The sequence below is a fragment of the Narcine bancroftii genome, chromosome 10 (assembly GCF_036971445.1).
Source record: "Narcine bancroftii isolate sNarBan1 chromosome 10, sNarBan1.hap1, whole genome shotgun sequence".
Classification (NCBI taxonomy): domain Eukaryota; kingdom Metazoa; phylum Chordata; class Chondrichthyes; order Torpediniformes; family Narcinidae; genus Narcine; species Narcine bancroftii.
In genome coordinates this window covers 16,304,540-16,330,148 of record NC_091478.1, presented here as the reverse complement: position 1 = coordinate 16,330,148, position 25,609 = coordinate 16,304,540, and the positions used below count along the sequence as shown (strand labels likewise).

The 25,609-nt window shown below is 42.0% G+C and overlaps 1 protein-coding gene across 1 annotated transcript in view; it reads left to right on the top strand.

The window, feature by feature from the left end:
• The window catches only part of LOC138744215 (GDNF family receptor alpha-1-like), a 195,431-nt gene that overhangs the window by 127,910 nt on the left and 41,912 nt on the right, over window positions 1–25,609 (top strand). The window contains exon 4 of the mRNA XM_069900023.1: window positions 23,515–23,860. Within this exon, the coding sequence (XP_069756124.1) occupies window positions 23,515–23,860 (346 nt within the window). The remainder of the gene's footprint in view (window positions 1–23,514; window positions 23,861–25,609) is intronic.

The window sequence follows — 25,609 nt, the reverse complement described above, 5'->3', positions numbered from 1 at the left end:
CCATTAAACATTGTTAACTTTGCTTTGAGAAAAAAATTAAACATCCTAGTGAGAAAGTCATCAAAAAAAATCGGTTTAATGATGGAGCAGAGAAGTATTGTGTGAATTAGAAAACATTGCCATTCTTTTTCTTGCTTATATCCAAAATATTTTCCTCTGGATGGAGATTTGAAATCTATGTATGCAATAACAGTAGATATGATAGTGAGTTCAAGTTCCAACATAATTAATTGAGCCCAAAATAAATGACTTTCTCTGAATCCATTTGACGATATTATTTATGAATAGTGTTTGAACTTCCTACATTTTGTTGTGCGGATTTTTAAGACTAATTTTAAAAAGTTGCAATGTTTTCAGATACATCTGAATTTTCAGTCAGATAAAAATAATGCTGACTTTAAATATCCTTGAATTAAGATTGAAAACTATAAATCATAATATTAACTGATTTTCAAAATGTATTGTTTGGCATCAGAGTTCAAAGCTGCATGTAGTTATCAGTATCTGGTACAGTACTTGGGTTTTAATAGCACTGTTTGACATATAAGAAATTCAAATTGCAGACCAATTAATTTTGTCCAATGAGCAGCTCTCATCTGCTTCGCAAAATACTGGATTTATATCAAAGATAACCAATAGATTCATTGAGTCGAGTTATACATCAAAGAAATAAGTTCAATTGATCAGCTCAATTCTTCCATGCCAACTGAGATGCCTACAGAATATTGCTGATTCCTTTTTCCTGAACTTGGCCCACATCCATCACCCTGGTCACAACCTCTTCTCACAACTACCTTTGAGCAGAAGGTACAGAAACCTGAAGACCAGCATCTCCAGGTTTAAGAACAGTTGCCTTGCTACAGCTATCGGGCTCTTGAACCTCCCCTTGTACTCTAATCGGGAACTGCTCTGACAGCACAAAAGGACTGTCTGCACTATTGCGGTCACTTTTTTTGCACTAGGATAACTAAACATTTAATTTCTCTCTCTCTATTTTTTGTATTTGTTTCTTTAATTCAATTAAGTGCACTATTCTAATTGTTTATTTTTTTTAGTTTTTTTTTTACCTGTTCAGCAGGAAGTAACAACTTTGGAACTTATGTACATTGTACATGAGCCCAAAGGACCCTGAAACCCAGCAGCGATAGATATTCACCACCACAAGTGGTTACTTAAACAAAAGTTGTTTTTAATCATCTTATTCCGTTACAGTTCAACATATCTCTCAAGGAAGTAATTATGTACAATGTATATCACAATAAAGTAATTATCATTTCTGTTTTATCCATGAACCTGTTCAAATGGTTTTTCAATGCTGTTATTATACATTCACCAACCTCCTCCTATAGAGCTTGTTCTATATACCCAGCTTACTCACATCTCCATTAAATATTGCCTCTTTCACCAATGGAGTATTGTGTTAGCTTCCCCCTCCCTGAGAAAACCACCCTCTATTTGCCCACCATAATGACATAAACATTTATAAGGACTCCCTACATCCCAGTGAGAACAATCCAAGCCTTTCCAATCTATCCTTGCAACCAAAGCACCCCATTTTAGGCAACATCTGTGTTAATCTATTTTGCACAAGTGATTCTAATGCTACCACATCCTTTCTATAGGGTGGTGATCAGAATTCTGCTCAATATGCCAAGTGTAGCCTAACTATTGTCCTGTACAGCTGCAACATGGCATCCCAGCTTTTGTACTCAATGCCCCTGTCTATGAAAACAAGCATGCTAAACACCGTTTTTCACTACCCTATCCACCTGTGTCACCATCAGCTGGGATTTTCACCACAAGATCTCTCCCCACATCAATTGGGCATTCCACTTCTAAGACCCCAGTGAAACAAAACAAGGCTGCAGATGCTGGAATATTGATCAAAGAATTGCTGGAGGAACTCAGCAGGTCAGTCCAGCATCCATGGATAGAAATGGTCAGTCTACATTTTGGGTCTGGAACATTGGCATTCAGAGATGAAAAGTCAAGAGCAGTAATCTTGCTGGATGGGAGGGCCAGGAGGAGGAGGAGAACTGCTGTAGACAGGTGAAGAGGGTCCAGGCTATAAACTGACTTACAATTTCTATCCATAGATGCCATCTGATCTGTTGAATTCTTTCAGCAATTCTTCTTTTGCTTTCAAGATCTGCACCGTTAACTGTATATTTTCAGCCTGCAGTAGGTGACCCAAAATATCAACCTTGTCTAGATTAAATTCCATTTGCCAATACCGTACCCAATTTTCCATCTGCTCTATGTCTCTCTGCATCCTTAGGCAACAATTCTTGCTCTCTTCATCTCCATCACTTCAGCCTACTTCAGAGACCAGAGGCATTCTCATTCAAATCATTTATATACAGTGTGTGTGATATGCATTCAACAAAGTCTTACCACCAATCCCCGCAGTAAATTACTGACACTTCTTAGTTACAGACAGAAAAACAACCCTTCTTCAGTAATCTCTTCAACCTATTATCTCCAAACCAATTTTGCATCAAATTTGCCAAACACCTTGAATTCCACATGTCCTAACTTTCTGGACCAGTCTATCACATGGGACCTTATCTAAAGCTTATTTGTCCATGTACCCTGAAGACATTTTTCCCAATAGCTTCCCTTCTACTGGCTTGTCCCAACACCCACTTCTTGAATATGAAAATAATACTAGATACCTTTCAACCTTCTGATGATAGATTATGCAATAGAGTACCAACAATCTTCTCCCTTGCCTTCCCAAAGTACTCTAGGATAGATTCATTGGACCCTGGTGATTTGTCCACCTTAATGTGTACCTCTAATAGTTCTTCCTTTCTGATACATACATGTTCAGGATTATCAGCGTACAGCCCCCAGCTCCCCATCCTTCTCCCTGATGTGAGGATGTGAGGTATTCATTTGGGATGCCACACATATCCCCTGGGGTCCAACAAAGCCTCCCCCTTTGGTCCCTGAGGGGACCTACTCCCTCCTTTGATTCATTTATAAAAAGGTTATCTGTACTACGAGCTATCAAGTCAAGACTGGTTTAGTTCATGTGGTAGTATGTTTGCCTCTGAATGAGAGGATTGTAGATTTGCTTTGGGATTTTTTTCATTGTGTAATACTGAGGGAGGTGTCATCTTTTGGGAGCAGAAGCTGCACGTTCTGAAAAATCCAATGACAATATTTTAAGAAGAGCTAGAAATTCCTCACTGTCCAGGCCAACTTCAGACAGACAACATGGTCACATTTATTTGTAGCTTGTCCTATTGCTGCGTGTAATAACCGTGGGTACGCTTCATGAAGTAATCTGGCACGTGAAAAGTTTTGAAACACGCTCAGCACATCAGTCTCTACATGAATGAGCAGTTAGCGGCCAACAGTATGAGACCAGACTATGTGTGAGTGTGTCAGCCAATCGTTTATTTACATCAGCAGCTGCAATTACAAACAGATTGAAAGTTAAGCTTGTGAGGAGTTAATTCCCTGAAAGCATCCTGTTAGCTAACTTTTGGGGGGGGGGGGGGGGAAGAAGAATTATTAAGCTCAAGTAGAATACCTCTGGAATTATACTCGAAGTTTCTTCAGGGAAACCAAGAGCTGTTGCAAATATAGATTTTGATGCAGCATCTCCTGGTGCCGTGAAGGTCCATGGGAAGATGAAGCAGAATATGCTGTTCTCACTGGAATGCCCAATTAAATACAATTATACTAAATTGTTTGCCTGCTGGCTAAAGTCTATCATTAGTCATAATCAGAGCAGTTCCTTTTGGGCTGGTGACGATAAATGATACTGGTGTTCAGAAAACTCATGAAGGCATCTTGTGTCTCTGGGGAGAATAGAGAATACAATTGGCACCTGACCTAACAAGTCATAAATCAGGACCTATTCTGCATGGTGGCTTGCAATGTTGACTACGCAGAAGCAGGAAGCAGACCTTTCTGAACTTGTTTAAAATGGGTTGTCTAAGTAATTGTGCAATTGATAGCAGTGTTTGTGATGTTAAATATCTAAATTCTCAGATTTAAGGGTATGAAGTAGCACTGGTTAGGGTAAATTGTGCAAAGACCAATCCCTTCCCCAATCTGCATAAGGTTGAGAATGTGGCTTAGGCCCCTCCATCAATTAACCCCCCCCAAAACCACCTGTCTTAGAAGAGCAGCCAACAACATCCCCAGCCACATTCTCCCCCCCCCCCCCCCCCCCCCCCGGCCCCCCATTTAGAAGATGATTCATAAGTGTGAGATCAAGGACCACTTCTGCTGTCATCATGTTAATTGATTCCTTAATGGACCTCACAACAGTAAAATGATGTTGCATTTGCTCCATACCATCTGATCTCTCCCTGTAACTCTGCACTTATGTAGTGTATGAGATTTCTAGCTGGACTGCTCCAAAATCAAACTTTATTACTACATCTTCGTGCATGTGATAATAAATTTGAGCTTGAACTTGATCTCTCTGCGCCTTCAAGTAAGTGGTTTCCTCTCCTCTCCAGTTCTGAGAGAGGGTTTTGTCCTGAGATTTTTATTTATTTTTTCTGCAGATGCTGCCTGATCTGTGATGTGTTGTTAGTATTTTCTAGGGATTTTCATTTTTGTTTCAGATCAGTCTCACTCCCTGCTACCCAACAACCTTTCCATGTTCACAATCTCTCTCCCTCTTTGTTACCGAGGCCTGCCTCAAAATCTTTGGCTACCTTTTGTATATATATACATTTTAAAAAATGTAAACAACCCGCTGCTGATAAATTTTCCAGGTCTGGATTATTTATTTCATTTCCAGGTTTTTCATATGCAAAGGCATTCTCCAGTCCCACCAACCCCTGTCCGAATAAGATAGAGGTCTTTGTGTTTCATAACTCACTAATGAAAAGAAATAGTGCCATACCTGTAAACTACAAATATATTGTGAACACACTCAAGGTGGCTTCTCATCTTGCTCTAAGGCCAGTTGGAATGGAGTGTTGTGAATGAGCAAATTCTGTTTTACTCTTGTGCGAAACTGGTGTGAAATAATGGCCCATTATAAAGCACCAAGGAGAATTTTTCAATGTACTTCAATATTCAATCATTTTAAAGTACATTCTGGAGACTGGCTTATGGGAACCAGGTATTGGGATCAGGATTCAAGTGGGTGCCAATGGCAAGCAGAGCTCCTGAAGGGGCCTCTGGCACTGAAAGCTTCGTCACTGTATCGAAAGATCAGATCTAGGACCTCAGGTTTACCAGTGGACTGAACAGGAGACTGTTCAGCTGCAGGTGTGCTATAGGTGAATCCATGGATGCTTGGTGCCTCTCAAGGGACTCTATTTTTCTTCTCTTACTGTAGGGGGTGCCAAGCAATGCTAGTAGTCCCTCTTTGTGTGCTTTTTATGAATGCAAAATTTGACAAATTTTGTGTAGTATATTTTGTGTATAAGTACACATCAATAAAAAAATCTTAATTCTTACTCCAAGATCTTATTGTGAAATTATAACATCCATCCTATCTGACAATGAGTTGAATAACTATGCAAATTCATTTTTGGAGCAGATGTCCTTGACAATTCTAAAAGTATTGCAGAACGCCTTGAAAAAGTCCTTCCTACTTGGACATGAATTAATAATTGCAATAATTTAGCTTGGTATGTCACTTGAGAATTACAAGTCTAAATCATCAATTTGGCTAGCCATTTGTGTGTTGTCCCTTACAGATTCTTCCTCCATATAGATGCTAGACACTTAATTGGGAAACTAGTGTCTTGAAATTGTATCACATCGCACCATGAATCAATTTCAATGGAAGCTAATTTGTGTAGAAAAAAATAAGGGCAAACAGAGCTTGCTTTTGACTATTGGATCTTTCTGTTCTCACGACTGCTAGCTGCATCCAGGATTTTGTTTGATTTCCATTTAACAACAGACATCATAGACCCAGCACTCCATGTACTCTTGTGAATTATTGGGGGGCATGGTCAGCGTAGTGGTCGGTGCAATGCTGTTATAGACTAGTGACCCAGGATTGAATCCGGCACTGTCTGTAAGGAGTTTGTATGTTCTCGCCATGTCTGCATGGGCTTCCTCTGGGTGCTCTCGTTTCCTCCCACCCTTTAAAACATAGAGGGATTGTAGGTTAATTTGGGCATCACAGGCTCATGGCCTGGAAGGGCCTGTTACTGTGCTTTATTTATATATTTTTTTAAAAATTTACATTTTTCTCTGTGCCTTAAATAAGACACACTATGTTCTGGGATATAGACAACTGGAATGTATCTCTATAAAGATTGAATATGCATTCTGTATCAACCAAAGGGGAAAACTGCTGAAGTGAATACCTTGTATTCTGGGAGGAAGTGCTTCAACTTAATAATGTGTTCCAGCACCAATAGAGAGTCCAACTGAGCTGAATCAAAATGAAGCAATTAAATGCTGCCTTGACTGGGCCAGCTTTCACCTTCTGTACTACCAGCTGTAACAAAGGATTATTTAAAAAGAAATATAATTTTGAAAGGAAAATTAGCAGGAACTGTGCAGAGCGAATACTGTTGTGAGAGCACATATTTGAAATTTAGTGCTAGGTAGAATACGTTGAATGATTTTTAATAAAATGTTTTATTTTTAAATTGTTGACCAGGTAGTGCTGATACTTTCAAGGATGAAAAAAATAAAACACAAAAGTCTGTAGACACCATGGTTGAAGTAAAAACACGATGCTGGAGAAACTCAGCAGCTCAAACAATGTACTTCATATAGCAAAGATAAAGATGCAGAACTAAGCCCTTCATCAAAGTGATACACCATCAATTACTGAAAAGACTATTGTAGAGAAACCAATAGGCTTTTATTTACTTAAGAACACCAGAACATCCATACTGTTAAATTGTCCTGCACTGAGCTGTGAAACAGTCACCTTTATACAGGACCCTGTGGGAAGGGGTCACAGGTACAATCGGGAAATAGGTGTGGCTGACCAAACAATTAACAATGGTTTACAAAATGCATCCACTATCTGTGATGTACTTTTCACTTGCAGTTACAGAATATCCTCATTTGCCTACATACCATGAAGAGATATCAGTTATGTATCTTTACCTCCAATGTGCGCTGTGAGAACTGCTGAGTTCTCACAGCATTTCTGTGTTTTCTCTTGCCTAAATATCCAAGTGCAATTAGCACAAGCTGTTCTGTTCAATTTTGTTAATTCAACAAATTATATTTTCATAAAATCTTGGCACTGCAATATTGTAGAGAATCGTATAGTCTATAGTAAGCTGGTTGCAATCTTCTGAAACTAAAAGCTTATAATGGTCTAGAGTTTATGTACTTATTTATTAGAGTGAACATTCAGACTGACAGGGGGTGTCAAATTGATGTACCTTATTGTTTGAAAGAAGGAGTATCTCTTCATACAATGACTATTATTAAGGCCCGGGGCCTGCTACAACCTATGAGAAAACTTTGCAAATAATGTGAAGCCTAAGTGATTTCCGTCCAATCCAACTAAAATCTTTAGGTTAACATTAGCCATTGGCAGGGACACTTTATATTGAAATGGAAGTAATAAATTATGGAATGCAGTTTTTAGCTACTTACAGTTTGGTTCTCAGCCACAGCTTTGTATTTGACTGATCTATCTCAAGACAAAATGGATAATTTTGTTCATTGCACGTCAACTGCATAAGACTGGCATTCCAGGTATGAACTGACACACTAAACTGAGAACCTAGTCACATAAGTTGTGTACTTCAGCAGGTTATCAATTCTGTTAAATGTATCTTTTAAACCACTTTATTTCCATCTTGTCTGGATCTCTTTTTTTAAGTACATGGAAATATAAATTACACTTCTCCGAATGATGGCAGGCCTTTTAAAGATACCCTTCACATGCCAATATTCAGTTAAAATAAACATTTGGATGAGACTATTACAATCCTTCCGAATGTTGAGATAGATCTGCCTTGGCTGGAATTGACACCTGTGCCTGAGCTTATCTGTCCCGGATGTGGAGAGCCATTCTACTACCCTGGCAACTACAGGAGTCCAAAGGTGTTGGTCCGAGGAGTGAGGAGGCCTCTGCCCCAGACTTTGGGATCTGTTACAACCCCACCCCTAACTTTGCTGGCTGTGAAAAGCATTAAGTAATCTTTTAGGTTTTTAGACACCTGATAATGGAAAAAAATTGAAAACTAAGTAAAATAATTTTTAAAACTACATTGTCACCAAATCTAAAATCCTACATTCCCAATTGAAATCAGTGGTAGTCATCCAGCATGTTCTCAGCCAGAATTTACTCCACCAGTCAACTACATATGGACTCTGATGACAGAGCAAATTGACTTATGCAGTCTTAAAAATGAGTACTTGTGGCGGCATGCCACTAGGCAGACCAACCAGCCCCGCTTGTAAACCAGGCGGCGGGGCAGCCGGCCAAAATGGCGCCATCGGGGGTTTCCCCTTCTTCTCAACACAGGGCTCAGAAGCCCGCGCTGGGGGAACCACATGACGCCCGGGTGACGTCAGCGCCCCCCAGCACGATTTTCAGCCAGTTCCGGGCTGGAAGTATAAGTCCAACCCAGCAGCCAGCAATAAACCAGTTTTCTGCTCACTGAGCTCAACCCGTCTGGTTGTGTGTTCTTTCAGTAGCAGTGTAGCTGCTGCTATGATTGGTGACCTCGACTGGTTCAAATGCCTTTGAACCCAACATGAGCAAACTTGGGATCAGTGCTATAGCCATCAAGCTGCCTGACTTCTGGGTTCAGGAGCCAGAGACCTGGTTCGGCCACACGGAGACCCAGTTTCACCTCTGTCAGATTTGTCCGACGTGACCAAATTCTACCATGTGGTCGCCGCCCTGGACCAGGCCACCGCCAAACATGTGCTGCACCAAGTTCAGCACTTGCCCACCGAAGACAAATACAGAACCACCAAGTGAGTGCTCACTGGATCCCTCAGATGCTGCACCTTGACGCCTTGGGGGACAGGTCCCCGGTGGAGCTGATGGATGACCACACCGACTGCCCACTTTTTGAGCGAATTTTCCTTGACCATCTGCCTGACGACATCTGGCCATTACTGGCTCAAGAGAGCTTTATCGACCCGAGGAAGGTTGCTCAGAAGGCCCAAGTGCTATGGCTCGAGTGATTCCCGGAGGGCTTGGTGGTCCAGCAGGTCATGAGGCACGGGCATGACCACGCCAAGCCTGCCCCTAGCGCTGCAGTAGGTCACCCAGTCCCTGCAGGGGCCTCCAAGAGCATAACCAGGGGCACAGCATCTGCTCCAGGCCTCTGCTTCTACCACCAGCACAGGGTGAAAGAAACCTGAGCACTCAAAGGAAACCCACGTAGACACAGGAAGAACGTACAAAACTCCTTACAGACCGGCGGATTCAAACCTTGGTCACTGGCATTGTAACAGAGTTGCACTAACCATGCTATCCTAGGACAAGGAGAGATGGAAACAGTGAAATCAGATGCGGATTGCCTAAAATTGGAACAGTCAATGTTCATGCCGTTAGGTTTCAGGCCATCAAGGAGGTATACGATGTGTTGTTCCTCAGGTTTATATTTGGCTTCATCCTTACAATAGATGAGGCCAAGGACAGTCACATCATTTTAAGAATAGTTGGGGAGGGGGGGAGTTGAAATGTTTGGTTTATATGAAGCTCAAGTTAAAACCTATGGAGGGTAGGACCAAGGAGATGATTGTGGACCTCAGGAGGAAGTCAGGGGAACACGACCCAGTCCTCATTAAGGGCTCAGAAATGGAGGGGGTCAAGAACTTCAAATTCCTGGGTGTCAACATCTCCAAGGATCTGTCCTGGAGCCTCCATGTCGAGGCAATCATGAAGAAGGCTCGCCAGCGGCTATACTTTGAGGTGTTTGAGGAAATTCGGTAGGTCACTGAAGACTCTCGTAAACTTCTACAGGTGTACTGTGGAGAGCATTCTGGCTGGTTGCATCACTGCCTGGTATGGAGGCACCAAATCTCGGGACAAGAAAAAACTCCAAAGGATTGTTAACTCGGCCTGTGACATCATTGGCACCAGATCTGACTCCATAGAGGACGTCTACAGAGGCAGGGTCTTAAAAAAGCAGCCTCTATCCTCAAAGACCCCCACAGCTAGGCCATGCCCTCTTCACTCTGCTACCATCAGGAAAAAGGTACAAGAGCCTAAAGACAACCACTCAGTGGCACAAGAACCACTTCTTCCCTGTTGCCATCAGATTCTTGAATAATCAATGAACCAAAGACTCTGCCTTACTTTTCGTGCACTATTTTATTTTTTAATATTTATTGTTTTAAGATGGCTTATAATATGAATGTTTTCACTACGATGCTGCCACAAACACTGAATTTCATGACTTGTTCATGACAATAAATTGTGATTCTGAGAATTTCTGCATTAGCTGTTCAGAGAGTGATGGCCTACACTGCAAACACTTCTTTAGAGCATTAAACAGGAAATTGTTCCAGGAACAACTATGGACATTTCTAAAATAACTATATTTCAATGGTGCTATAACAAGATAGTCGTAGAATCATGAACTCATAGTTATTAGACTGAAGACAGTAAATGAGTTCATCAGTTCAGTAATTTAAAGCTACTGTATGTTCCTACAGGTCATGGCTCTTACAAAGTTATCCAGGGAGCTTCCTGACTGTGACCTATTCAATGACCCAACTCAGACGTGGCACTTTGACCCGATTATTTATTCCGTTTCTTCTGTTGCCCTGCTGCCAAGATAAAAATCCATTAGCTGGCACCTACTCCCTCCATACCAAATACCACCTTCCTCTTCTGATCAACATCCCTCCCTCCCCTGCCATTTCCTCCACCCAGGACTTGATTTATAGACCCTGCCCTGTAACTCAAGAACAACCCTGTGACTTAAGATATGGCCCTATAACTTAAAAACAACATCGACTCAAGATGCAGTCGTCTGTAACTCTAGATGCAGACCTGCGTCTCAAGGTATGGAATTAAGGTATCAGGCAGTGTGGTAACATTTCAGTATAATTTGCAGGCTACAATAACCTTTCTTTTTATAAGCTGGTATCTCTTGAAAAGAAGAACAAATATGTCAAATCAACCTATTAAGATCACTAAAATTAATTTCTTGGTTTAAATCTCTGTAATTCTGTGTGGTAGACTTTAGTTATGTTTTGTTACATCCTTGTATGATGAGATCTTGGTTGTTAATAAAAAAAAAGGCTGAACAGATTTATTTTCATGTTGTAATTCAACGCCTGTGAAACCATTTATACGATCAGCCAAGCGTATCCTCAAGAGTTCTGCACACACATTGAATGTAATTTTTACCATGTCAACTGGAAGAGACAAAGACGTTTAGAGATTTAATTACAAGAGCCATGACCTTGTTTTATCTGATTTAATACAAAATTCTTGGGAGATTATTGGATTGGAACATAAATTTGAAAAATGGTAATATTAAATGGAACTCTGAGTGACAGTAAGATTGTAACATTACAGCTTTTGTTACAGCAGCACTTCGCAGTAAGCCATTACCTGCCGGACTACGATAGCACTGGTAGAAAGAAATGTAATTAATCTTGTATATGCACAATAAAGAAGTAGATTGCTGATTCCATGAAGTGCTGCTGAACAACAGAAACACCCAAAGGTACCAATTAAACCGACGAGCACTTTATTGCTGTCTTCTTGAATAACTAATATGAAAAAAAACCTTTTTTTAATTGGCAAATTTCCTGGCACATTCATATGCAATCTGCATGGCTTTCATGCACAATAAATGCTTATTTTTTATATTCCCCCACAGTAGAGCAAGGATTTTGGCAAAAAATTTGAATTTGAGGATCTATACTGGGACATCAATATTTTGACTTTTTTTCTGTAGCTTTAGACAACCTTCCTCATTATCCGCAGCACCTCCATCTTTTGTGTCACCTGCAAGCTCACTAATCCTACCTCCTGTATTCTCATCCAAGTTAAATTTAGACCTACAGCCCGGTAACAGGCCCTTCCGGCCCATGAGCTGGTGCCGCCCAATTAACCTGCAACCCCTGTACGTTTTGACGGGCGGGAGGAAACCTGAGCACCCAGAGGAAACCCACACAGACACGAGGAGCAGGTGCAAATTCCTTACAGGCAGTGACTGATTTGAACTGGGTGACTGGCACTTTAACAGCGTTGTGCTGTTACACTAACCGTGCTGCACTAAGTTGTTAAAATGTATTATATGCAATAAAGGGCCCAGTACTGACTCCTGCTGTACACAATTGGTCACTTCCAATCAGAAAAGCATCACCACCTTTGCCTCCTTTCATCCAATGTCTTGGATCCTAGGTGCCTTGATCTTCTGGATCAGGCTGCTCAGAAGTATCTTGTCGGATGCCTTACTATGGTCCATATAGACGGCATCTAGTGCCCCTGCCTTCCTCAATCTTCTTAGCTATCTCCTCAAAATACTCAGTCAAATTAGTGTGGCCTGGCTTCCCCAACAAAACTATGCTGGCTATACCAGATCAAACCCTGCTTTTCCAAATGTGCATTTGTCCTCCTCCTGATGTTGTCAATCTGGAGAAGGCGCAGAGAAGATTTACGAAGATATTTCCAGGCCTCGCGTCCTGAGCTATAGGGAGAGGATGCAAAGGGTTAGGCTTTATTACTTGGAGTGCAGATATATGAGGGGTGGACTCATGGACGTATACAAATCATGAGAGGAATAGATCTGATGAATGCAGAGAATCTTTTGACCAGAGTTGGGGAATGAGTAACTGGAGGACTTAAGCTTAAGGTGAGGAGGGACAGGTTTAACAGGAACCTGGAGTAATGTTTTATACAGAGGTGGTGGGTCTATGGAATGGGTTACCAGAGGAAGCAGTTGAGGCAGATCCTATTACAATGTTCAAGAATAATTAAACGGAAACATGGATAGGATGGGTTTTGAGGGATATGGGCTATATGCATGCAGATTGGGCAAATATATGTGTGACGTTTTGATCAATGTGGGCAAGTTGGGTCAATGGGCCTGTTTTCACACTGTCAGATTCTATGACTCAAAATTTTCTACGATGATTTCCCTCCCACTGAAGTATGGATCAACTGGCACTTATTCTGCTGCCCTTCCCAAATAAAGAAACAGCACCAGTCTTCTGGTCCTCTAGTCTTCTGATCTCTCCCCTGTGATTAATGAGGATTCAAAAATCTCTTTCCCAGCTATCTCTTTCCTTTCTTCCCATAACTTCATTTGGTCCTGTTTATTTATCAAATGATCTATAGCCCAAGTGCACCTCCCTCAACTCATTATCCACGATGCCCTACTCCTTAGTAAATATACATGAAAAATTTCCATTTTGAACCTCACCTGCATCACCAGTCTCTACACAAAGATGACCCCTTTAGCCTCTAAGAGGACTCACTCTATTCCAGGTCATCCTTTTGTTCTTAATTATAATAGTCTTGGGATTCTCCTTGATCTTTCTTGCCAAAGATATTTCAAGGCCTCTTTTTACCCTCCTAATTTCATAAAGATGATTGCTGTCCTGTCTCTAACAGGATTCTACATATTGCTTCACAAAAAACTTTCTGGGATGAAAGCATGAAGCAAACTCCATCCCATCCAAGTCCCAGTCATTAGGGGGAAATTATACAGACCCCCAATAACACATTACTATAACCCTATATGAGTTCCTCTAATTGCCGTTGACCATTGGGAGGCCTATGGAACAACTCTGGAAAGTGATTGCCCCTCTCTTATTTCTAGGTTTTATCTATATGGCCTCATTGAATGATCCTTCTGGGGTATTCTTCTAAGTATTTCCATTATGTGCGACAACCCCTCCTCTTTTTCATATCTAGACATCGATTCCCTGGAACATGAAGTTGACAGTTTTGCCCCTCTCTCAACCATGTCTCTGTGATTGCAGTAACATTATAATTCTAAATGTTGATGCATACTGACACACCTATAAGGTTCTTTGTATTAAATTGAATGCAGTTGAGCTTGCCAGCCCTCCCATATTCCCAAACCTGCCTCTCTCTGCTCTGCCCACAGTACTTGATCCATCATCGGCATTTTTCACCTCACCTGCTGCAATACTTCCCATCCTCACCTCCTGCCAAATTAGTTTAAACTTTCCCACGTATTGTGAGCAAACCTCCCTGCAAGGATATTGTTCCTCCCCCATCTTGTACTGGCCATCCCTGCTCCTAAAGATCCAAGTAACTTCAACCTGCATTTAGCCATGCAATTATCTGCCCTGTTCTCCTACTTCTACTATCACTAATGCGGCACTAGGGAGAAATCCTGAGATCCTGCTATATAAATTACAGCTCACCCTCTCTTGCTGTGAGCCAATTACGGAGCCATAAACTTGGCTGCGGTTGCTGCTTTCTTCTAAGAAGTGACCACCCCCCCCCCCCTCCCACCCCCACCAAGCGTCCAAAATGAGAAGGGAAGAAACAACCGCAGGGAACTCCAGTATTACCTACCTGCACATTGTAGTCCCCGGTGGTCATTCATCTCCTTTCTTTCTGTACCTGCAATTTGAACCATCTCAACAAACATAATGTGTATAAATTTGTCTGCATCCTAGATGCTACATAGGAACTCAAACTTGTGCAGAGCTTGTGCAATTTTGGCATCCACGAATGGAACAAATGTTTCCAAAACATTAATTAAGTCAACCAACTGAAAAACATTAAATATTAACAATAGTTTTACTAACCACCTATCACACTAATAGTTTTTCTGTGTTAAAATATCAGGCACGCCAGGAAGGTTGTGGATTTCGGGCCTTTACTTTTGTGATTTTTTTCAATCTCATTCAAGCAATTACAAATGTCTTTAATATTAGTGGAGCAAGAAAAGAAAATACTTCTTGGGAATGCAAATTACAGAATCCCCTCGAGGAATAAATGCATGATTTATTCCTGATTTTGAAAGGTGTCTGCTTAGAAAGAAAACCAAAGCCTTTGCCAGATGAAACCAAGTGACAGCCCTTGCTGAGTTACCTAAATCTTATGAAGTCTTTTGATGTGGCAATCCACGAATGATAAGTTACAGTATTGGAGGAGAGCAAGATCACCAGGCATTCGAACACCTTGAAGAACAGTCCGACTGAAGCCATTCCCATTACTAAAGCCTGGAAGGTGTTGCTTCTTCAAACTTTGATGCAGAGTTCATTGACGTGAAAAGTTAACCTTGCTTCTCTCTCCATAGATGCTGAGTATTTCCAGCATTTCCAGTTGAATTTCATTTATTTATCCATTTCCTCCTTCAAAGTGAATATTGAATTTGTTGTCACTCTTCTGTTGCTTCCCACCAGTATATTCTAGAAAGCTTATCTATGTCCAAATCTTCAGCAGATGAACTTTAAATCTATGTTTGGAGCAAAGGAACTGAAAAAGCCAGAAATATAAAACAAATATAAAATACTGGCAGCATTCAGCAGGTGGGGCTGCATCAGTAGGGTGAGAAACAGAGTTAACATTTGATTTTAATTTAATTTAGAGTTACAGGGTTGTATATATGTTTGAATGTACTAGGTCATGCCCTTTGCTGACTGTGTCTGAAGCTCCTCTCACTGATCCCTGAGTTAAGGCTACGGTGCCCAGTCCCCTCCTTAGTTCAGGGCAGCCAACCAGCATGGATGGACATCCATTCTGTAGTTAATAAAAGCCTATCAGTTTCTTGACTACTTCTAGTCTTCGAAGTTATTAATGGTGCATCACTTTTATTAACTACAGTTTTTTTTTGATAATGGAACAGATCCTGAAGCCAGAAAAGTTGGACTTCAACTCATAATCACCCAGTAAATTCAACAGCTTCGAACTCTGGCTGCGTGGCTTCGAAGCATTCCTGCAGCCCTCCTCCACTATTTTCTGATCAGAGGACAGCAGGCTGCAAATGCTGTATTCCCAGCTCGGGCTCCTGGTATACTCGATGATCAGTCGTTTCCAGCAGCAATGGACAGTTCGGAGGAAGGTAAACAAGGATTACATGAGGCACCTCCTGGCTACCCGTAAGCAGCAACCTGGGAAATCAAGCTCCAAGTACCTTTGGGCCCTGCAAACCCTTGGACGGGCCTGCTACTGCAAGACTGTAATGGCCGCAGAGAACAGACGATCTAATCAAAGATGCCTATGTTCCGGGCATAAGATCCAGAGACTGTAAGAGCAAAGTGAGCTCAATTTGCAGAAGGCGGTTGATCGAGCGGACATGTTAGAGGTGGCCCTCCAAAATATGGGTGCGTACTCTGCTGACAACAGGGCTGCCTTGTGGTTACCACAGGCACTGTCATCTTGAGAAGTGGGAGAGCCACAGGCCTGCGGAACACCCCCATGTCCCACCTGACCATGCCCGCGGTACTCTGCAAGCACCCAAAGTGCTATTTCTATGCTAAAACACCCGAGAAAATGCTGCCCAGTGAAAGACACGGTTTGAGATAACTGTGGAAAGAAAGGACGCTATGCCAAAGTGTGTAAATCCAGGTCACCCCCAAACCTAGTAGCTCCATGTCCATCCGTGGGGGCTGCCATCTTGGATGCCACATCTCCTCCCCCGGCACCACCGCTTGCAGGCCATGGGAGCTGCCATCTTAGAACCGAACACTCTACTGTATCTATGGAGCCAGACAGTAACTCAACACTGTCCTCCATCATGCTAGACCAGGGGAGCCCTCACTAACTCACCACATCAATGATGGACATTGGGGTAAATGGCCACATGATGAGCTGCCTTTTAGACAGTGGAAGCACGGAGAGCGTCATCTACCCTGACATGGTGCAGCCCTACTCCCTCATAGTAAGGCCAGTTATCCACAAAGTCTCCTTGGCCTCAAAATCCCAAACGGCAGATGTCTGCGGCTACTGCGTAGTGATTCTGATGGTATGGGGCACAAACTACAAATTTTTTAAACTCCTCGTGATGCCACAGCTTTGTGTTGCCGTGCTGCTGGGGCTGGACTTTTCAATGCCACCTTAAGAGTGTCACAATGGATTTCGTGGGCCCCATGCCCCCCCTCACTGTCTGTAACTAGCAATTTTTAAACTGCTCATTGCGCTCCATCCATGGAAATCCCCCGGCCTCTCCTCCCATCATTTCCAGCCAGCAACCAGCCGATTGCCCACCCCACATGGCTTGCGGCCTGTCAACTCTCAAGATCACCCCTCCACCACTGTTTGCTAACCTCACTCCCAAATGTAAACCCGTGCCACCAAAAGTAGGTGATATAGTGCCAGGATTGGCCCTTTATCAGATTGGAGGCATTCCCTATGTTGTAAGGGATTACTTACGGTGATATGTGGGTGGAAAGAAAAAGTTTGAAAACCACAGTTCTAATCGTACCTAATTGACTCGTTACGTGCACAGTTTCATAACTCCAAAGGAAATGGGCCAATGACAATTTTTCTCAAGCAAAATATTTCAGTAAGAATTGCGTCTAGAGCAGTTGTTCTCAACCATCCCTTCCCACTCAGATGCCACCTTAAGTAATCCCTTACTAATCACCTATGGCATAGACCCCATGGCCACTAACCTTATCGTCTCCCGTCCACGCACTGCCTATTTCTACCTTCTACATAAACATAACCATCCAGGCAGACTCATTGTCTCTACTTGCTCTTGCCCCATGGAACTAGTTTCATCCGAACCTTGACTTCATATTTTCTCCCCTAGTTCAATCCCTTCCTACCTATATTCGGGACACTCACACACCCTTCACCTCCTCCAAGACTTCAGATTCCTCAAACTGGACTGTCTCATCTTCACGATGGCTGTCCAATCCCTCTACATTTGTATTTCCCCACACAGAAGGCCTTAAACCAGTTCACTTTTTCCTGGACCTCAGATCTGAGCAGTTACCTTTCACCACCACCCTCCTCTGCCTGGTAAAGCTTGTCCTCACCCTTAACAATTTTTCCTTTAACTAATTCCACTATCTCCAAATTAAAGGAGTAGCCGTAGGTACCCACATGGGTGCCAGCTATGCCTGCCTGTTTGTGAGTTTTATGCAGCAAAAACATGCTACCAGCCGACAGAAGCAAGTCTCCCCTCAACTCTTCCTCCAGTACATCAACGACTACAAGCACCCTTGATGAGCTCATCAATTTCACCAATTTCACAGCTAATTTCCACCCGGACCTCAAATTACGTCCCCCCCCCCCCCCACCACCAGTTATGCCACTGCTATACTGTACTTACACTGAACAAACTTCACTTGCATGAATATATAACCTTTAATTTTTAACTTTATTTTCAGTCACTTGAAAATATTTAACCATTGCTGCATCTGCAGGTTCCTCCCCTTCATGGAGCCACTGTAAAGACAAACTACAACAATATAGATAATTAACCACACCCCCACCCCAAGTTTGCAGATAAAACATCTGACTGGGGCGACTCTTACTAAGCAGGGATAAGGAGGCACTTTAATAGAGTCACCCCAACAGCGAGTGGCATCAACCAGCTCTTCATCCTTAGTGATGCCATTGCTGTTTCACACAATTTTATTCAAAAGCTGCTATGAGCAAAGAATGACCAAGGCACTCCACTGGCTGAATATTTGCTCCCATCTTCACCAAGTTTTATGTGTTACTTCAGACAATTTTAAACTTGTTTATTTTTTTTTTACCTATGTTTTTATTTTTATTTCCTTTTTTTTGCTGGTTGCTTGATGCTGCCAGTTGCTTGAATTCCAGATACTAAGGGTTTTACTGTACTTATAACACTGGTGTCTTCCAGGCAAAGTGGGAAAATTACACAAACACATCATGGCCACAAAATTGGACTAATTGTTCCCCCAATCATCAATCGTCAGCAAGGTGATGGAAGTTGTCAGCAAGGTGATGGAAATTGTCAGCAAGGTGATGGAAGTTGTCAGCAAGGTGATGGAAGTTGTCAGTAAGATGATGGAAGTTGTCAGCAAGGTGATGGAAATTGTCAGCAAGGTGATGGAAGTTGTCAGCAAGGTGATGGAAGTTGTCAGCAAGGTGATGGAAGTTGTCAGCAAGGTGATGGACGTTGTCAGCAAGGTGATGGACGTTGTCAGCAAGGTGATGGACGTTGTCAGCAAGGTGATGAACGTTGTCAGCAAGGTGATGGACGTTGTCAGCAAGGTGATGGACGTTGTCAGCAAGGTGATGGACGTTGTCAGCAAGGTGATGGACGTTGTCAGCAAGGTGATGGAAGTTGTCACCAACAGTCCTATCAAATGGCACTCACCAATCATTTCTCTCCAATTCCAAGTTTAGCTTTCAGGGCCTGTTGTCTCTGATTCTTATCACACCATCTCTCCACTTCATGGACCAAGGGGCTGAATCCCAGAGGAGAAACAAAGTGACTGCTCTTGGAATGAGAGTTTCATCAAGGTTCTAGTCAAGCTGAAGTCAATGGGCAACAATGGAAATTCCAATGATTGGAGTTGGGTCTCCCAATCCACCTGTGGCAGTGGTATCAAATCACATCATGTCTGTCTTTACCCATTTATTTGCAGCTGGAGACAAAGGCATCCATCCTTTGGCTTGGCAGAGGTGGTTAAGCTAAAGAGGGTATTGTTCATGAAATCATTCCTAGCAATGATCATTAGACTAGTCCCAGGTCAGGGATGACATTGTCAGCCAACTGTTTCCCTCCCCTTCCAAACGATAGCAAATAGGTATCAGAGCTCACAATTCCCTGTACTTCAAACCCATGATTTGTCAGAAAAACTCCTTAATTTCCTCAGGGAAACCAGCCTTCCATGGTGTCTAATCTGAAGGTTTCATGGATGGTACGTGATTTCCATAAAGGACCCATCTTTCAATTTCACACTTTAACTCTGTGAGTGCAGAGCTGAGACGTGGACACAGAAAATTTAAAACTAGTTCACAGCCAAAGAATTGCCTTTAAAGTGCGCTCTGTAGCATTAAGTAGGGAAACACAGCAGCCATTTTGTATGCAGCAATGTCCCTCAAACAGCTGAGACTTGATTTGCTTTGGTAGTATGCATTGATCAGCGTTAAAGTTCCTGATCTCTTAACATTGAGCTGAATATAGGACACTACCCATTTTCAAAGACACGCTCCGGATTTTTTTATTTGAGAATTGAGCAGCGAGTCAGCAACTCAGAGTAGAGTTGGAATGAATTCGCATATGAAACACTTTGTTAACATCCCTGACCTAACCAATGCAAATTTCAGCTGGCCTTCTGGGTTCAAAGGAGAGTCTTGCAATTTCTGTAGGTCAGGTCAAGCTTCCAATTTAAAGGTATAAAATGAGATATGTATGTTTCACCTCATTATGTGCACAGAGCTTCTCAGGCAGTTCCTCAAGATCAAAGATCTTCCTTCCACTGTGCTTCCATCTGAGAGGACTGCTAATGCTCACATGAGAAACTACTCTCTTCCAAAGGTGGGCTTGGGGTTGTCTGGCAGGATAGGCAGGTGGGTGATTTGTTTGGTGTTCTCTTTCTAATATTTATTCAGGGCTTCTGTGCTCCCAGTGGGGTGTTGCTCAATCAGATCCCGAATGTTTCTCCTCCACTCTGAGTGGTCATGGGAAAGGCATTCCCCAAAAGTCAGTTCTTCAAGGAAGCTCTGAGTACACCCTTAATTTTAGGCTTCTGGGCACCTGGCGATTGTTTCAGAGATGGTTTGAGAGGTTCGTGAAACTTATGTCAATGAGGTAAGGGGCGGCATAGTTACCATAGTGGTTAAAGCAAAGCAACTGGGGTACATATCTGGCGCAGCCTGTAAAGAGTTTGTATCTGCGTAGGTTTCCTCTGAATACTCTGGTTTCCTCCCACCATTCAAAACGTACCGGGATTGTAGCTCAGTTGGGTGACATGGCCTCGTGAGCCAAAATGGCCTGTTAACATGCTGTACATCTGTTTGTCTATGTCTAAACTAGTCTGAGCAGTGAAGCCAATTGATCTTAACTAGGCTCTCTATGGTGGGACATAGGCCTGGGAGAGAATCCTAATATTAGTTCATTTGCCTTTTTAGTGAATTTGATAGCATTTGCATGGACAGCACAATGGTATCTTACAGGTGCTTTGAGTTGTCCGCTGTAGGAAGCCTAACAGAGGGTATGGATGGTCTACTACGATCAATAGAACTTGTGCCATCTGATGTCTTGATATTCAAGTATCTTTTTCTCAGTGAATCACATTTCATCAGGCAGTATTCTGCCTTTATTCAACGGGTGGTTCCATTGTGGGAGATGTTGATGTTTCCTTGGATTTTGTTATGAGGACAAATATTGTTCAACAGGGCAGGTTTACAGTCAGGTTTTGTCATGTAGCCTAACCATCAGTATGTTTCACTGAATTAGCATATGACTCCAAGTGCAAGCATCATCAGCGAACTGCAGCTCTGCTACTGAGATTTGAGTGACTTTCATTCTGCGAAAGAGTTATCATAGGTTCTACAGGGGCTCTACTTAGAGCATCGTGGCTGGCTGCACACAGCATCTTTCAGCTACACCCATCGGGGAAGAGATACGGGACTATCAGATCCAGCACCACCGGGTTCAGAAGCAGCTTCTTCCCATATGCACTTAGAATGCTGAATGACTAAAGGAACTGCTCACACTAACCATCTGATAATTACTAAACAACATGTATTTATTTACTTTATACATGTATAATTTATCCTGTGTATGTATAGTTTGCTTCTCTGAGTGTCATGTCTGGTTGTGTGCCTGCATGTTTTGCACCGAGGACTGGCAAACACTGTTTCATCAGGTTGTACTTTTGTAATCGGATGACAACAAAATTGAACTTGATGGGTTGAAATGTCTCAATTAGTTCCATTTTCATGGTGCAATGTGGAGAAGATGTCAGGCCAATAATGTCGCTTTGATTGTTAACAGTCTTCAATCAGATACATTCTTTTATAGACCACTTTGTTAGGATCAGGAATTTACTAGCTCTAGGTACACTTTAGTTAGCTATAAGCAAAAGAGTGCTGCCTAGCATCGGAATTACATTGGAAGATTATTAATATGGTGAAGGCAAGGCAAAATACCACAGTCCGGGAAATATGAGGAAAAAGCCTAAATGTTGGAAATTATAAGCAGGGTCAAGCAGTGTCTTTCGATAGAGAAACAGATTTAGTGGTCATCAATGATGAAAAAAGTTAGAGATAAAAAATACTTTAAGTTGCAGAGAAGGGGAGGGATGAAGAGAACAAAGGTCCACGAAGAGGAGCTGATCTGGAGAGACTGAATGATATTATCAGTGTTGGGGAAGAATGAATAACAAATTTTTTGTCTGGGGAGGGGAAAATAGAAGAATATCTGTGATATCTGAATGGTTGATTCTGTGAACTTGTTGAATTATTGTTAAACTTTGAAGATTGAAATTTTTCACATTGGATGTTAAGGACCTGTTCTTAGAGCTTTAATTGAGGTTCACTGAAATAGTCTGGGAGGCAGAAGTCAGGAAGATCAACGTGACAGGCTTGGGGTAACTTAGTCTGATATCAAACTGCCTAGATACTGTATGCAAATTGGAATTTGATGACAGTTGTAGATAGGTCAATATACTAAAGGCCCTAATGTCATTAAGGTACATGTTATTGAGGTCTATGAAGGTCCCGTTAACCAGAGTAGTTTGTTAGGTCTTGCAGCATTTTGCCATCTAATGTTGTCTATTTGTATATTGCATAGCCAAAATTACCTGCAATAATGCAGAAAAATTTCTATAGGCTTTTTAGAGAAAGCATTCTATCTATGTTTAAATAATCAATCTCTACTTATAAAGTGGAATGCAATATTACCATCATTGTCTTCGGATTTGTCCCAGACTTCCTGTTCCTAATTAAATAGCAAGATGAAAAGAACCATAGAGTAATACTTATAGTAGAAAGGAAGGATCTTAGCCAATGCCTGTGGTGGCCCCCATTAGTTCCAATGAATGCAATATTCCGCAGTTTTTAAAAAATATATTTGACTTCTGACCAGCGATGTAATCCTGGCACACAAAGCTCTATCCCAAAAGTATGGATTAACATCATCATAATAATCCCATGAGGGGTAAATTTGCCTCATTGTTTTTGAATGATATCATTTCAGTGGAAACATTAATCTGAATGGAAGCCATTGGTTAACAACATAACCAATGGCTGAACAAAATGTTGCAACATAAGTGCCTCAAAGGTACAGAGCAGACCTGATGTTGAACATGTTTCTTAATCTACTTTATCAATGATAAATCTTCAGGCGTCATCATTCACTTTTCACGCCCAATGTGCTGCTTAATTCGGTGTGCTCCAGTCTTTCCTCAGTTCCTAATTTAGTTCCTTCTTAAGGCATTTGCAAGTGGGCAAATTCAATCAGGTCAGTAACAACAAAGCAGCAAAGAATGGTGTCATACTGAAAGGATTGACAAAACCATTCCAGCTTGTTTCAGAGCTGGAGGGTCATTGTCCAGCTGCCAATATCACAAATTGCCTGCAACAATATGAAAACTTACTTCATCACTAGCTTTTGAAAACTGTCACATTATTTATTGTGGGGGTGGCACCAAAAACAGAGCCACATATATCAAATGTGTACATATGACAATTTTTTTTTGTTGTTGTATTAGGTGCACTGCCGATAGGTTCGAGGGGGAACAGCTGTTTGGATGCTGCCAAAGCTTGCAACTTAAATGACAACTGCAAAAAATTCCGATCGATGTACATCTCGCCCTGCACAGCCCGTGTTTCTGCATCAGAGATCTGCAACCGCAGAAAATGCCACAGAGCCCTCCGGCAATTCTTTGACCGTGTCCCTGCAAAATACACCTACGGAATGCTTTTCTGCTCCTGCAGAAATACGGCGTGCACAGAACGGAGACGGCAGACAATTGTACCTATTTGTTCCTACCAGGACAAAGAAAAGCCAAATTGCCTGTCTTTGGCTGATATGTGCAAGACGAATTACATCTGCAGGTAAGATGCCATTTGGCAGAGAAGTGATTAATGAGAGCGCAGAAAGGACTTTATAGCTGCTGAACTCGCCAGGCATTGGGGTTTCCAAATCTCCAACAGGGTATTGAGTAACTGGGGGAACTTGACAGCTGGAGTAAATAATTTCTTGCCGCTAGTTCCAGGAGAATAGCTGATAAATTATCAGGGGGTTTGTATAGACATAGAGGAATATGACCTGAAGACTGTGGGAAAAGCAAAAAAAAGTTACATAGATTCTGAGAAGCTTGCCTTCTGCTTCAGAATTCTGCTTTACTCCGTGGGCTTTTATGATATAATTTTCATTGTCGTCAATTATATATTGCAACAACACATATGGAATAATATTCTAACAATTGCATTCCATGTCCCACTAAGGAATGGAGTTATAAGTTATTTGTTGATCATTTGTTCCCATTTGGGGTTTTAACTGCATGCTGAGCTTTCTCATCTAATATTTTTCCAGTGAAGAAAGAATTGATTTGGTTACAATGTGTTGGGCAGATCATAAATGCATGCTTTACAGATGCAATAGCCGTAACATATTGACTAAAACACTTATTCACCCTTAAGCCATGGAGCTGGTTGTGTTTTCTTCTCCAGTCCTGTCAAATGTATATGCATTATCGTTCATCAAATCTACTGCACTTCGTAAAGTCCTGAGTAAGGTTAGTATGCTAATATGCTTCTAAGACTTGGACTATCTGCAGCAGGCATCTCAATGCATTGGAAAATATCACCAAAGCTGTGATCACAAAATCCTCCCAAATCACTGCAAGCCCATGTGAATGAGCGTCAACTTCCCGTCCCAGGCCAACTTCCCCAGAGGCTGCGTTGGACAGGCCCACAATCCACCTGCCTCTCACTAAACTTCCAAAACAGCGGTTCAATTTTAAGCTCTGTCATGGGAAGAGATGAATCAGGAGGTCAGATGAAAATATTTAAAGAAGTGCTGAAAGAGTCCTTGAAGAAATGCACTAATTCCTGGGAACTACTGGGCTCATGACTTCTCCAACTGGAGGAGCATTCCAGATGAGGACCCGAAGCCATTCCTTTGATGACACACTGAAGTTCTCCATGAACCACAGAAAATGTGCACCACCTCAAACTATGCCCCCACCTGCTCTGTTGGCCACCTCTTGCCCCAATCTGAAGAAGACTCTAGAGTTACCCTATTGGCCTCATTTGCCAACTCTATTAAACTGCATTGGAAGCAGGTCATCCCGAGAGAGTGTTTAAGAACAAGAAGAGTATGTCCAAAAATTTAATATACGGGGGCACTAAACCAGTATTATATTTGGTGTTTACAAATATTTCAATGCCGCTCAGACAAAGAACTGCCAGAGGAACACAGCAGGACAGACAGCATCAATGGGTAGAAGTGGCTCCTCTATACTTCTGAGACTTGGAGTATCTATAGGAGGCATCTCAATGCATTGGGAATTAAGTACTCCCAATTATTCTGTTTTATTATGCAATTACTCTTTCAGTTACCCCATTCGTAGCAACCTGTCTTGCATCAAGACCCATCTGAAGCCCACCATTGATATTCTGTTCCTTCCTGAATTCATGGTGGTCATTTATGTAATATCTTTCATGTAATTTTATTCAGGCTAAGAACATCAGGAACAGGAGGAAGGCTACCCATAGTCGAGGGTGCCTTCCTGAATTTAGAGCCTCACCTCTATGTAGAAGTTGATGACAGAGGAGCCACCAAACTTCAAGGCAAGGAAA